The sequence below is a fragment of a genome, unplaced genomic scaffold (genome assembly GCF_019419815.1).
Source record: "Pyrus x bretschneideri cultivar Hongxiangsu unplaced genomic scaffold, Pyrus_bretschneideri_v1 Contig87, whole genome shotgun sequence".
Taxonomy (NCBI): Eukaryota; Viridiplantae; Streptophyta; class Magnoliopsida; order Rosales; family Rosaceae; genus Pyrus; species Pyrus x bretschneideri.
In genome coordinates this window covers 504,630-518,869 of record NW_025999828.1, presented here as the reverse complement: position 1 = coordinate 518,869, position 14,240 = coordinate 504,630, and the positions used below count along the sequence as shown (strand labels likewise).

General features: G+C 37.7%; 2 protein-coding genes across 2 annotated transcripts; both read left to right on the top strand.

Annotated features, from left to right (window-relative positions):
- Window positions 1–1,482: 1,482 nt before the first annotated feature.
- Window positions 1,483–2,197, top strand: LOC103932709 (BON1-associated protein 2-like). The gene has a single exon (XM_009342343.3). It carries the CDS (start codon window positions 1,499–1,501, stop codon window positions 2,036–2,038), a length of 540 nt encoding a protein of 179 aa, XP_009340618.2. The 5' UTR covers window positions 1,483–1,498; the 3' UTR covers window positions 2,039–2,197.
- Window positions 2,198–4,262: 2,065 nt separating this feature from the next.
- Window positions 4,263–4,985, top strand: LOC103932711 (BON1-associated protein 2-like). Its single transcript, XM_048576268.1, has one exon. It carries the CDS (start codon window positions 4,341–4,343, stop codon window positions 4,875–4,877), a length of 537 nt encoding a protein of 178 aa, XP_048432225.1. The 5' UTR covers window positions 4,263–4,340; the 3' UTR covers window positions 4,878–4,985.
- Window positions 4,986–14,240: the final 9,255 nt, after the last annotated feature.

Below are 14,240 nucleotides of genomic sequence, written 5' to 3'. Positions count from 1 at the left end.
TCTTAATTAACGTGTTTGTAGTTGTATTGGTTAAAATTTTGCTCTACAATTGAGGATGAGCAGGGCCGACCCTGAGAACTAGGGGGCCCTGAAGTTCTCTAATTCCCGGTTCTTTGTATATTGATATATATATATATATATATATATATAAAAGAATTCCCTAAATATATAAAAAGGTAGATATACAAATATTATTTAAATATTACACGACTCATGCTTTTAGACGCAAATGTACTAAATGTCTGAAGTCAAGAAACTAAGAATGTGAGTGAAGAACAATAAAACTTGATGATCAAGAGAGTAAAAAATAATAAAACTTGATTAACAAGTATAATAAATTCAACAATGCCAATTGTTTCTCATGTGTTTTTTATAAAATCAACATCACACTAACGAATCAAACATTAAAATAATCCATTGAATAATAAATTATTGAAAAACAAAATATAAATTCAAAGTTTTGATTACCTTAAATACAATCTTCAAAACATGTGATAGTTGATTTAAACATTCAATAGAAATGGAGAGATTGAGAAGTTGAGAGAAAACAAAATTGCAAAGGGACTTGAGTTTTGTAACTTTGTATGCACTTGGAGAGATGGATTGCGAGTAAATTTGAAAAACAAGAAAAAACTAGTGACTAAAAATGCACCTCTATGTTTCGAACTCAACACCTCAAAGAAAAAAGAAGTCGAACATTTCCACTGCACCAAAAAATAAAGTATAATATATCTTACTTTTCTGTATTTATATTTATTTACAGGATCGTATCTGTTTATTGTATATCGTGCAGTCAGTTTTTGTTAGGTATTGTTTGTGTTCAATTTTAAATAAAAAATTTAAAATAATTTCTGATTGCACAATATACGATGAACATACATGATTAAAGATCACTAGGGTCCTCACAAAGAGGATTTGGAGAGGATCCTCATTCTTTGAAGAGGGTTCTAGGGGGCGCCTACATGATCATGGACAACCCTTAAGGCCGGCCTTGGGTAAGATTGATTTAGAGAGTTGGGGATGACAAATAATTTTCGGATATACGTGTTAAAGTGATTTGGGGTTTATTTAAAATTTTATTTTATTTTTTAAAAACCTTATAAAATGTAAATTGTCATTGCAATTAGGGTATGTAAGTAATTTAATATTAAATTTTAGTGTTGCATGCTAATAAAAAAAAACTTTTTTCAAAACATTAGCCCGGCAATAAGAGGTGTGAATCCGTTAATTACATGAAAGTTTCTATCCTGAATAATTCAAAAACCCATTTTAAGGGCCAAAGTCAACTTGGAAAACCAAAGTGTACTTCGGCGCGTATATTTAGTTTATTAGTCCAATTTGAAATCCACAGAAACCAGGTGGCTGTTTCTCTCTCTTTTCCCACGTCCTTCCCTCAACACCCCTATATAACCCATCCCCACCCACACCCGTTTCCTCTCATCGGCTCTCACAATTCCCCTAATCTAACACAACACCTTACGCGCACCCTTCATCCACCATGGCAGCCAATTTCCGGACGCTCGAAATCACGGTGATCTCCGCTGAGAACCTGCAATTAAATCGAAAACCCATCAGCAAAAACACCTCCGTGACCGTCCGGACCGACAACAACAGCCAGTTTCGCACCACGGACATGGACACCGAAGGCGGCGCCTACCCACGGTGGAACGAGAAGCTCGTGCTCGACTTGCCAACGCACTCCAAGTCCATCACGGTGGAGGTCCAATGCCAAACTTCGTACGGCGTCAGGACGTTCGGGACGGCGACTATTCCGGCATCGGATTTTGTTGGCGGGTACGTGCCGGAGGGTTACCTGCATTTTCTGAGTTACAGGCTGAGAGATTACAAGGGGGAGAGGAACGGGATTATTAATATTTCTGTGAGGATGAAGGTTCCGGAGATGTACAGCTCTTGTGCAAGTTCAACGACGTCGTCTCCCTCGAGGATGGGGTTTCCGGCGGCTGGGAACAATAGTTTTGGTGGCAACATTGCGATCGGAGTTCCGGTTTGGTATGATGCCTATCAGACAAATTATTGAAGATCCTACTCACAATTTTTTGTGCGTAAATATTAGAGGATTTAGACTTTTGGTTACGGAGAATGCAAACTCAACGTCTTTTGTGTTCTTGAGAGAAAAAATTGATTGTCACAAAACTTTATTTTTGTATGACGATGAGTAAAGAAAATTTATAATTGAAGTTGGTAAGGTTATTTCAAAATATATTTGTCTTTCGTTAATGGAAAATTTTATTTAAACCCATGTAACATCTTTCTACACCTAATGTCACATCCTGGCCCGAGCCCCCATTACATCCCGGGCTCTACTCCACTGTAGCACGATATTGTACGCTTTGGGCCCCGACCATGTCCTCACGGTTTTGTTTCTGGGAACTCCCACACACTTTGAGCCCCAACCACACCTTCACGGATTTGTTTCTGTCCTACGAAACCCGAAGCCAGTGAGCTCCTAAAAGGCCTTGTGCTAGATAGAGATGAGAATATACATATAAGGCTTACAGGATCCAATCCCTTGGGTGACGTGGGATCTAACAATCCACCACCTTAGGGGCCCGACGTCCTCGTCGGCACACATCCGGCCAGGGATTGGCTCTGATACCAAATTGTCACATACCGGACCAGGCCTCCACCACATCCCATGCTCAACTCCACCGTAGCACGATATTGTCTGCTTTGGGCCCCAACCACACCCTTACGGTTTTGTTTTTGGGAACTTACACGAGAACTTCCCAAGATGGGTGACCCACTCGGAAGTTCTCGTGTAAGTTCCCAGAAACAAAATCGTGATGGAGTGGTTGGGGTCCAAAACGGACAATATTGTGCTACGGTAGAGTTGAGCCCGGGATGAGGTGGGCTCCCGGGCCGGGATGTGACACCCAACTTAAATTTTAAATGTTAATTGTCATTTTTACCTTATTGCATAATTACTATCAAGTACAAGATGAATTAAAAATAAAGCTAAAATTTATCAATAAACCCATCCACTATAATTAAATCATACATCACTCATTGTTATCCTACGTTCATTCTAGCTAAAATCCTAATAGCTCTTATAGAGAAAAATAAGTTTTTTTATCGATGAATGGTGATTTTGAAGTTTTGATTTTTCCAACGAAGGTATGACTTGATTTGTTGCCATGCTTGTTTGTCAATTTGTTACTGTGCTTGTTTGACAGCTTGTCGCGCTGGTTTGGTTGGTCTTATGGCTCTTTTTACACTTGCACCTGTAAGCACTTGGTTTTGCAGCTTCTAATGGTTGCAGCTTCTCATTAGAATTTATAATTATGTTCTTTAGCCATTTAAACGATCAATTAACTCGTTGATTATAATCCAACAAATTATAGAAACAAATTGATCAGAAAGTAAGGAAAAGATGAATTGCTTAATCCCATATAATTAGTTCCAGAAGTAGGAGTGCTTCAAATTTTTGAGAAAACAATTGATCAGGCAAACAATGACAACTTACATGCAGTAGAGTTGTTTTTTTTTTTTTTTATTTTTTATTTTTTTTAATAATTTTTTTATTTTTTTATTTTTCGGAAAGAACAAAAATTTGCAGAGAGGAAAGTTGGTTTGATAAGAGAAGGTGATGGGGGTTATTTATTGTGGTGGTGTTGATAGCAACCCAAGTAACTAGTTTGGTTGAGAGAGAGAGAGAGAGAGAGCATGTGTCTTGGTTTTGTAAAGAGAGCAAATATCTTGGTTTTGTAGCAGAAAAAAACAGTAGCCATAGGAAATGCTAGAAAAGGAAGAAAAGGAGGGGAGGGGGGGGGGGGTGGGGGTGGGCAAAGGATGCGTAATGTTTTTATTTTTGAGCCTCTTTGAAAAAAAATTATTCAATTAGAGATTTTTTATAATTAGGTGTAAAGACAACTTTACATTTTGAATTGAGTTTAAGAATGTAGTTTAGATAATAAATTTGGGTCTAAAGAGATATTATTTCTTTAATAAAAAATAATATGGATGTATATAATAAGTTAGGTGTAGAAAGACTATAATGATTTAAAATTTCTCTGTCGGTACAAGGGGCATGAACCGTCCGTTAATTACATGAAAGTTTCTCTGCTGATTCCTGAACAACTCAAAAACCCATTTAGAGGTCCAAAGTCAACTTGGAAAACCAAAGTGCACTTCGGCGCGTAGTTTTATTTAGCAGTCCAATTTGAATTCCACAGAAACCAGGTGGCTGTTGCTTTCTCTTTTCTCACACCCTTCCCTCAACACTCCTATATAACCCCTCCCCACCCACACCTATTTCCTCTCATCGCCTCTCACAATTCCCCTAATCTAACACAACACCTTACGCTCACCCTTCATCCACCATGGCAGCCAATTTCCGGACGCTCGAAATCACAGTGATCTCCGCCGAGAACCTGCAATTAGATCGAAAACCCATTAAGACAAACGCCTCCGTGACCGTCCGGACCGACACCAACAGCCAGTTCTGCACCACGGACATTGACACCGAAGGCGGCGCCTACGCACGGTGGAACGAGAAGCTCGTGCTCGACTTGCCAACGCACTCCAAGTCCATCACGGTGGAGGTCCAATGCAAGACCGCGTACGGCGTCAGGACGTTCGGAACGGCGACGGTTCTGGCATCGGATTTTGTTGGCGCTTATGTGCCGGAGGGTTACCCGCATTTTTTGAGCTACAGGCTGAGAGATTACAAGGGGGAGAGGAATGGGGTTATTAATATTTCTGTCAGGATGAAGGTTCCGGAGATGTACGCTTGTGCAAGTTCAACAACGTCGTCTCACTCGAGGAAGGGGTTTCCGGCGGCTGGGAACCATAGTTTTGGTGGTGGCGTTGCGATCGGAGTTCCAGTTTGGTACGGTGCCTATCAGAAAAATTATTGAAGATCCAAGTCACAATATTTTGTGCGTAAATATTAGAGGATTTAGACTTCTGATTAAGGATTGTGTTCTTGAAGGAAATTTTATGCAACCATTTAATTCATTGTTTTATTTATTTTTGAGAGAAAAGTTCGTTGTCACAATACTTTACTTTTGTATGATGCTGATTAAGGGAAATTTATGAGTAGTGTTAGGGATACTAAATTTGTAGATTAAATTTGCAAATTAAATTATGTGTTCACTAATAGCAAATGAACATATTTATCAATGTTTAAGTAATAATCCAATCATCAACTTTCATTTCCACTCTTTATGGTAATGAGTCTTTTAGAAGCCGAACTAGACTTAGCTCTAAACGGACGCTTCGATGTAAATCCAGACACTGAAGGCACCATAAAACTCCTATGATAGGCAATCCCCTTAGCAGTGGTTGGGGCTACCTTAAGAATGGCAGGCTTTGCAGGCTTAGACTTAATACTCTCCTTCTTCCCTTTAGGAGAAGTTAAATCAATGCCAAGTTTTTCAGCAAAAGACAAGGCCTATGGGCAGCAGAAGAAGTGTTCGGCTTTTTCTCAATCGATGGCTCCCAAGCAAGTAATGAAGGTCTCTTCTTTCCACCTTCATTGGCAACAGGCTCCGTAGCATTGATAGGACGAGCAAGCGTCTCCTCTTTAATCCGATTAATCTCTTCTCTAGGTGACAACCTTCATTTTTCCCAACAAAGAGGACTAAGCAGGCAGCACCCTTCATATCCGAATCTCCACAAGCAAAAGAGGACATTTAGTCATTTGAAGTCAAGAGCAATTCAACAACAATTTTAAGTAGACAAAAAAAAGAAGCTGTTCAATTACCATGAACTATGTTATAACACGCAGCTTAGGCGAAGGGTCAGACTCTCACTCTCCACTGGTCTCCAAGGTGTCCATCTCTCACTCATGATCACCTTTGCTCGAAGCATAAAGCAACTTATGGCGAGACTTTAGTTGTTCTACACTATATGATATGCCTAACTGGCCCATGTCAGATTTAGGTCCCTGAAAAGAGCTCAACCTCGTGCTTCGTTCAGTACCGTGCCTCAAGTTGCGGCTCCAACTAAGCCGATAGCCCAAGCTATGGCCTCTGCCATGCCACCTCATCGGGTCACGTGACTCTCAGCCCTTGCTAGTTGACGTGCCACACCACCCGATGGTTGCCCAGTGGCACACCACCCAAGAAAATACAAAGAAAATTAATTTTATGTTACCTTGGTGCAGCGTTGAAAAGAAGAAAAACAATGAGAAACAATTCTTTGTAAAGGCAAGCGAAGAAGAAGGCTAGGGGAAGGGGAATAAATTTCCTCTGTCTTTCTCTCTTTCTTGTATGGTTGAAAATTCTTTTCTAGATTTATTTAACCCCTTGCTCAAGGTAGAATTAATAAGTATTGATAGAATTGGTTTCCCTTTCCTAAAAGAATTTATCTTTAAGTCAAAGTGGAAGATCCACATCAAATTGGGAAACAACTCTCTGTTTACCTGAGCAGCTTGAGACTTCAACACCTATTGCCCTTTTCTGCGAGCATCGCAACAAGTGTATGGGCACTTGTGGAGCGAAAAATAATCTCAAAAATCCAGAAGACGACAAGTGGACTTTATCTCAAGAAAAACCAGATTGCCCTCATTAATGAGTAAGGCTCTCAAATGCTCGCACGTGCAGCTCAGTATCCCTGGTAGTTCAAGTAGCTGACTATGATTGCTCAAAACTCCCTTACTTGTGGCATGGAAAAGTCAAAGGTATTAAAGATATGGATTACGTACCAAATCCTATCTTTAATGCAATCCTAAATGAAGATCAACTCCATCAAGGATTTTCTATTCCAATCAATTAGTGATACTTCCACCATTATCCCAAGATATTATCTCCTAATTAGCCAATAGGATGCCGCCATTTGTAAGGCTACTCCCTCATACAAGCCCTAAACACTCACTCTTTTTAGAGAAACTAACTTAGGCATCAGAGACCCATTGGCCAAACCCGTCTTTCCCCCTTCGTGCGTGCTTGAGGCATTGGTCTTTGATCAAAGGTGTTGATTGTTTTGTAGGTACAAATTCATCAAGACTAAAGATGGCGGATTTTTGCTACCACATGTAGGCCATTCCATCGTATGTAAGACTCTTATATTGATGAATATGCCCACAAATAACACTTGAAAAACAAAAGTAAATAGATATAAATGAAATGTGAATAAAAGACTTATGAAAGTTAATTGATAACTGTGCAAATCAAAATGAAATAGATTAAAATGAAAAGTGAATAGAAGAGAGACAAAAGTTAGTATATACCTCTGGTAAATTATGGATACGAAGCTTTAGAACTGTATATGACTCAAGCTCTTCAAAGCTATCACCATACTCCATTTTATCTTGGTCACCAAATGTCTCAGAACTTTGCTTCATTTCTCTACATAAATCAAAATCTAACGCAATTTTAGATCATGATATGTCTTGTTTGAAATCATGTACAAAACAAACTAGCATTATGTCTCTTTTATAGTTAAGAGGAAAGATCTAGAATATCATTTTTGAAAAAAAAAAAAAAGAAAAAGAAAAACAGTTGGCATAAATATGTGTGCAGTATTAAGTGTGGAATTATTAAAGAAACGAGCCAAAAACCCACTTCCAACAACACAAATCTTGTCCCCAACTTATTAATTACCACTTGGGCAGTACCACATGTGTGGGGTGCTATCACAAAAGGCCCCGATATTAGTTAGAGTGGGTTAGGACATTTAAACTCTTCTTGTCTCACAGATAAGTTCAATGTGATATTTCAACATTAGGTTTTCATACGCTTTATTTATCTGGTTTTGTTCCATTAGACACATTTGGAAATGATCCATCCTTATCTTATATTAATTACTTGACGGTGAAAGAAATCTTCACGAATATATCTTACAGGCATTTTCTATGAAGAGATTCAGCCACGAAAAAATAGGACAAATAAAAAAAAATTAAATGTGACATAATTTAGAATTAACATACTATACGTAAATGTAATGTAATATCTTTGTAAAAAAATCCTAATTTTTTTTAGGTCTTTCTTTTATTGAGGGTTAACTACATTTCACACCCTCTATGTTTAGGGTGATATTCAAAATGTACCACAAGTTTTCAATTTTCTCACATTGCTTCCTAAGGTTTTAAAATTTTAGCAATTTAGACCTTTTGTCTAGTGAATCATTTGAATTTTCATTAAATTAATTACATGGTGAATGTAAAACCCATAAATGAGTTGATATGTAAGCCACATTTATTGCATATTGACTAAAAAACTCATCGATTAATTAATAAATAGACATTTAAATATACTAAATGTGTATATTGATACAATTTTAAAACCTTAGGGGGCGATGTGAGAAAATTGATATCTGATGGCCCATTTTAAAAATTAGCTCTAAACTTTGAGATTGTAAATTGTAGTAGCCCTTGTATTTACTTTGTTGCTAGAATTTTTTTTGACAAGCAATAGTGTTAGTGGGTTAAGTTGTTAATTGTTAGGGGAAGAGGGATCGGTGGGATCAAACTCGCACCAGGGTGTATAAGCATGATTGTTTTCTGCCACTGCATTAAAGCGCCATCTGCGTTTCTAGAAAATCTTTCGAACGATTCTTAGATGCAATTCGATCCTGACTAAATGTATTTGTGTGAGCGAAAAAGTTGATCAGTAAGCACCTTGCAACATCAGACACAAGAACATGAATAAAGAACCTACTTCTCTCCATAATCTAACGTTTTGAGTCCAGCTCGCTGCAGCTGTTCAAGTGTGAAAATCTATTTGATCTGTAAGGATCATTTTAATTGACCGAGGATTTGTTACCGTTTTAACCTGGAGAAAGAATGTTTCAAGCTTTGAAGATGCCCTCCAAAGTGGGAAAGAAGTTCCTTCAACTTGCAATGATGGTTTTTCTCCTCAAACCTTATTTTCAATTCGTAAAGATTGAAATGAAATTTGATGGTCTTCCACCAACATCATCAATATTGTCCTAACTTAACTACTTATTACTAGGTGTTGAGTTTTACTACAAAAACCTTGGTGATATCAGAAGTAGAATCTCCCATATATATCACCTATATTATTTTATTTTATGGCATTGTATGATCCTATTCTTTAACTGAATCCATATTATCAAGTCATAAGGCTGCGAATCGATGTCAACCCTGTTTATTTTTTGAAAGAAGTAAATTTTAACTTCATCCCTTGCATGTTGTAGCTCTCTTTTAATCCGTTATACATAAGGACTGAGTGACAGAATTAAAAAGGAAAAGCAAACAAACATCCACTTTTAAACTTAGAAAAATTAATTAAAATCGATTAGAATAGAAACCAAACACAACCCTCCACTGAAAAAAGAAAAAAAATTAAACCACATCATTCATGCGGATCTGAATTCACATGAACGCAAGAGATTCAGATTTGTTATGACAGTCAGACATTATAGAATCAACCTCTTGTGTAGGTGTAGAATCTCATCCTTCTTGCCATAAAACACGAAGCCACAAAGCAACTTCTTAAGACATTATAATGAAGGATAGACCAAACCATAGAGACAGTAAATGTATCTTCCAAGAAATAAGACAACCACAAAGTAATATACTATAAAACCTAGGAATTTCTAAGAAGTGTTTGAGTCCTAATTGAAATTTTGAGTATGGATAAAAAAAAAGGACTAGAGGCTTTTGACTTGCCTCCATCCGAGGTTTGTTCATTATCTATTGACGGAACCAATGACACAAAATGGAATAGAAGAGCATGTTCACTGTATATGCGCGAGGGAATCTAACAGCAGAAGAAATAGGTAGAGCAGAGTAAGTATTAACCTTACTCTGATACCATGTAAATTTAGGATCGGCAAAGAAAGTATTTAGCAAGAATAATTACTCTGTTAATGATAGAATAGTTATATACAGCAAAGAAACTATAAACTAGGAACTAAGTTTACTACAGCTAAAAGAAAATCAATCAAACAATCGCAATATACATTATACATGCCATTGCCTATTCTATACCTTGATTGCAAGGGATTCTGATTTCTTTCTAACACCCTTCTCCTTTCCATCTTCCTGTCTTCGTGCTCTTTCCTCTCACCATGAAAGGCCAATGTCATGTACTTTAACAGGGGTGTGGGGGCTGTTGCTTGAGCACTTGAGCATCCTCATCTTCCCCCTGTTGTCCTACATTTCCTTCCTCGCTCCATTCATGACCAATGTAATGTTGTTCAGCAGAGGACAGTAACGGCGTCTGCTCAAGAACTTGGACCACTTCGTCTTCTCCCTTGCTCTTGTTGCACAACTAGGACTTGCCTATTGTTTTCGGGGCCCTGGTGAATGATCAAAATGTGCATTTTTTACAGTACACGAACATATATAAAAAAAGGAAATATATAAACAGGGCTGGAACCCAGTCGAAGCTGGGGAACGCTAAGCCTCCACACCCATATTATATTACTTGAAGAAAAAAAATACAATGAAGGGACATAGTACCTATACCCTGATGCGAAAGTATAATCATATACAACCACTCCAAGCAAAACTCCTTAAAATTTTAACCTTTAAGAAATTGTCTTCTTGCATTTTCTGAAGGAAACTCATCAATTAATTATTATTTTGGTGCCTTGAGGGCCTAAGGTACACCTGATTCGAAATTACGAATGCTTTCCCAAAAAGTGGTTTGTGTATAAGACTCACTTATATTAGTGAATATGTCAACAAGTGTGATAGTTTTATGGATAGATAAAACTTGAAAGCAAAAGCAAATAGATACAAATGAAAAGTGAATAGAAGAGTTGTCAAAGTTAATAGATAAACCGTAACTGTGAAAATCAAAATTAAATATATTAAAACGAAAAGTGAATGGAAGAGTGATAAAAATTAGTATACCTCCAATAGATCATGGATACGATTATTTAGAACTGCAAATGATTCAAGCTCTTCAAGGCTATCACCATACTCTGCTTCATCTTGGTCACCAAATGCCTCAAAAAATTTCATCATTTTCTCTACATAAATCAAAATCTAAAGCAATTATAGATCATGGTATTCTTGTTTGTAATCATGTACAAAAAAAATTAGCCTTAGGTCCCTTTTATATTGAAGAGGAAAGATCTAGAATATCGTTTTCAAAAAATAATAGGCATAAATCTGTGTGCGGTATTAAGTTTTGATACGCTTTATGTGGTTTTGTTCCTTTGGACACGTTTGGAAATGATCCATCCTTATTTTATCTTAATTATTAGACGCTGAAAGAAATTTTCACGAATTAACTCTTCTGTTTCAATAAAAACAATAAATTTCGATTACCGCTTAAGGGCTTTACTCACTCTGCATAACATATAACTGAAAAAGAGGGGTTGTGCATGAGTCGAGTAACATATGTGGGTGGATTGAACTATCAACTACAAGGGCTTTGTTCCCCTTTTCTTCTTGGATCACCGTTTTGAGTCTTAAGGCGACAGAAGGCTGAAGACGGAAAGTCACTCTATTTACAATTACAAAAAAGAATTTAGGCACAACCTTTTCCATAGTCACAGAAGAGAAGCCTTTGTCGGGCTTTGGAAAGAGCTAGAAGCGAAAAAAAAGTTTACATTGGATGTTTGGACTGCTTCATCTTGATTTTGAACATGGAATTTTTTTCTTCTGAGGTAGCAGAAAGCCGAGAAATACCAATCTTTGAATTAGGCTTGACAATCTTTATGAGCAGCTACCAGTGTATTTAATGATTTCTGGTGATGAATATATTCTAGCTACCTTTTTTTATTGTCAAAATCTCTATGAGTTGAATGATGTCACTTGAGTGTTGAGCTTTCAAAGGCTTTTCAAGACCATCCAAGGTCTTCATTTTACCTAGGGCTAACTACTTATGACACCTTCCATATTTAGGGTGATCTTCAAAATGGGTCACGGATTTTCAATTTTCCCACATTGCTCTCTAAGGTTTAGCAATTTAGACCTTTTGTCTAGTGAATTATTTGAATTTTCATTAAATTAATTACATGGTGAGCATGTAACCCGTAAATGAGTTGATATGTAAGCCACATTTACACCACATTGACTAAAAAACTCATCGATTAAATAATAATTAGACACCTAAATATACAACAGGAGTAAATTGATACAATTTTAAAACTTTAGGGGCCAATGTGAGAAAATTGATATCTCATGGCCCATTTTAAAAATCACCTCAAACCTTGAGGTGTAAAATGAAATTAGAACTTTTATTTACTTTGGTTCTTGAATTTTTTATTTATTCGACAAACGATAATGTTGGTAATTTAAATTGTTAGTTGCTAAGGGTAAGATGGATTGGTGGGAATTGAACCCGCACCAAGAACTATAGACATGATTGTTTTCCAACATTGCAGTAAACCACCATCTATGTTTCTTGAACAAAAATTTGAACAATTCTTTGATGCAATCCAATGATGACTAAATGAATTCGTATGAGTGAAAAAGTTGATCAGTAAGCACCTTGCAAAATAAGACACGAGGACATAAATAAAGAACCTACTTCTTTCTCTCCATAATCCAACTTTGTGAGTTTGATCCACTACGGCTATTCAAGTGTGAAAATCTATTTGATCCATAAGATTCATGTAATTCTCCGAGAAGTTGTTCTTAATTTAACCTAGAGAAAGAATGATTCAAGCTTTGAAGAGGCCTTCCAAAGTGGAAAAGAAGTTTCTTCAACGCACAATGATAGTTTTTCTCCTTAAACCCTTTATTTTCACTACGTAAGGGTTGAAGTGGAGTCTAATAGAGAAAATCACGAGCATCTACCTTTGTCTTACTTGTGGACACCTCGCCTAGGCTGTGTTGCGTCTCGATCTACTTAATGAGCTGAATCACCAAAGTCATATGTTGGTGAGGGCGCTGGTTAGGTCGACAACCTGCTGGGACGGGTGTTGTTCACAATTGCGGGTGGAAGAGCTCAAGTGATCGGCATCTACATGAGTAAAGTGTAATGAACTGCAGGGGCAAACTTGGACTCTAAACGAGCAAACTTGTAGGAAAATAGGGTGAAAATATCTTTGGTTCAGACGTCTGTCTGATGGCCAGAATCGGTCTTGGACTAGTTTGGGCCATGGAGAGAGTAGTAAAAGCGAGTCGTGGAATGGGGCAACCAGCTTGGTTGGTTGGGCCATATGCTAGGCTCGCGCGTAGGCCACCTACCTGTGGGTCTGCGTTGTAATGGTTGTGGCTTAAGTTTAGGCATGCTGCTTGGGTTATTTGGCCTGCTGCTGCAATTACTGCAGTGGACTGGGTTTCCTGCCTTAACCTGCTGTGGCAGCTGCTCCAATTTGGGCCTCCCGCCCTAGGTGGTGATGGCAATGGTAGCAAGGGCTACAGCCTGTGGCCACGTGGTTGCTGCTACGTTGTAGTCGTGGTGATAACAACGCTCCGCAACGGTGGAGCTTCTGTTGCCGTTGTATTGAACCTCGAGGACAGTCTTCATGAGGCCACGTCCTCGTCTCCATTCTCCAATCCAAATCCTTAAACTATGGGGTTCCGTTCGTTATGGTTTCAGAATTTCATTGTATCTTTACTCCAGGGACTAATCAAAGAATTTTTCTAGGAAAATTTTCAGTGACTAGGAGCATATGAGAAATTCAACATAACAGAAAATTCCAAGAACCAAATGTGAGAGTCTTCTTCGAGCGTTTGAATCAAGCTCTCAATGAAAGCACCAATTTGTGGTAGCAAATTTTTGTTGCCTTTGATCTTGACGAAAATGTACCTACAAAACAATCAACACCTTTGATCAAAGACCAAAGCCTCATGCGCAATTTCGATTTTGTGTTTAGATATAGAAGAAGAAATTAACTTTTCAAATTATATAATAAACGCATTTATGCGAAGAGTTGAGTTTCGCAACAAATCGTGTAAATTCAATTCGAAGCATGAATTGAGAAAATTCTCCAACCACGCCACACTCTACAATTGGATTTCCTCTACAATTAGTTGCCACTTTATTCACCACGTCATAAGTCAAGTGGTGAGGAGAGGTGCATGAATGTATGTGTCTATCACATAGATGTTACAACTTCAATGATCCTACTATAAATGTAACAGTCATACCAAAAAATTTCTCCACATGATTATTTAAAAATAAGTAGAGATTAATCCATATTTTTAGAAAGTTTATCTCCAAAATAAATTGTAAGAACAAGTTGCTTGAAAGTTTCCCTCCGCTGTAAGAAGCGTGAACCAAGTACGTGGAAGTTTCTCTTAAAAAACTAAGACTCCTTTGAAGGCCCAAGAGTCAACTTGGAATCCATTCAACATTCGGCTCGTATTGTATTTCATCGTCCAATTTGAATTCCACAGAAACCACGTC

Coding starts and splice junctions, on each gene's coding strand:
- LOC103932709 (XM_009342343.3), top strand. CDS start 1,499: ATGGCAGCCAATTTCCGGACGCTCGAAATCACGGTGATCTCCGCTGAG.
- LOC103932711 (XM_048576268.1), top strand. CDS start 4,341: ATGGCAGCCAATTTCCGGACGCTCGAAATCACAGTGATCTCCGCCGAG.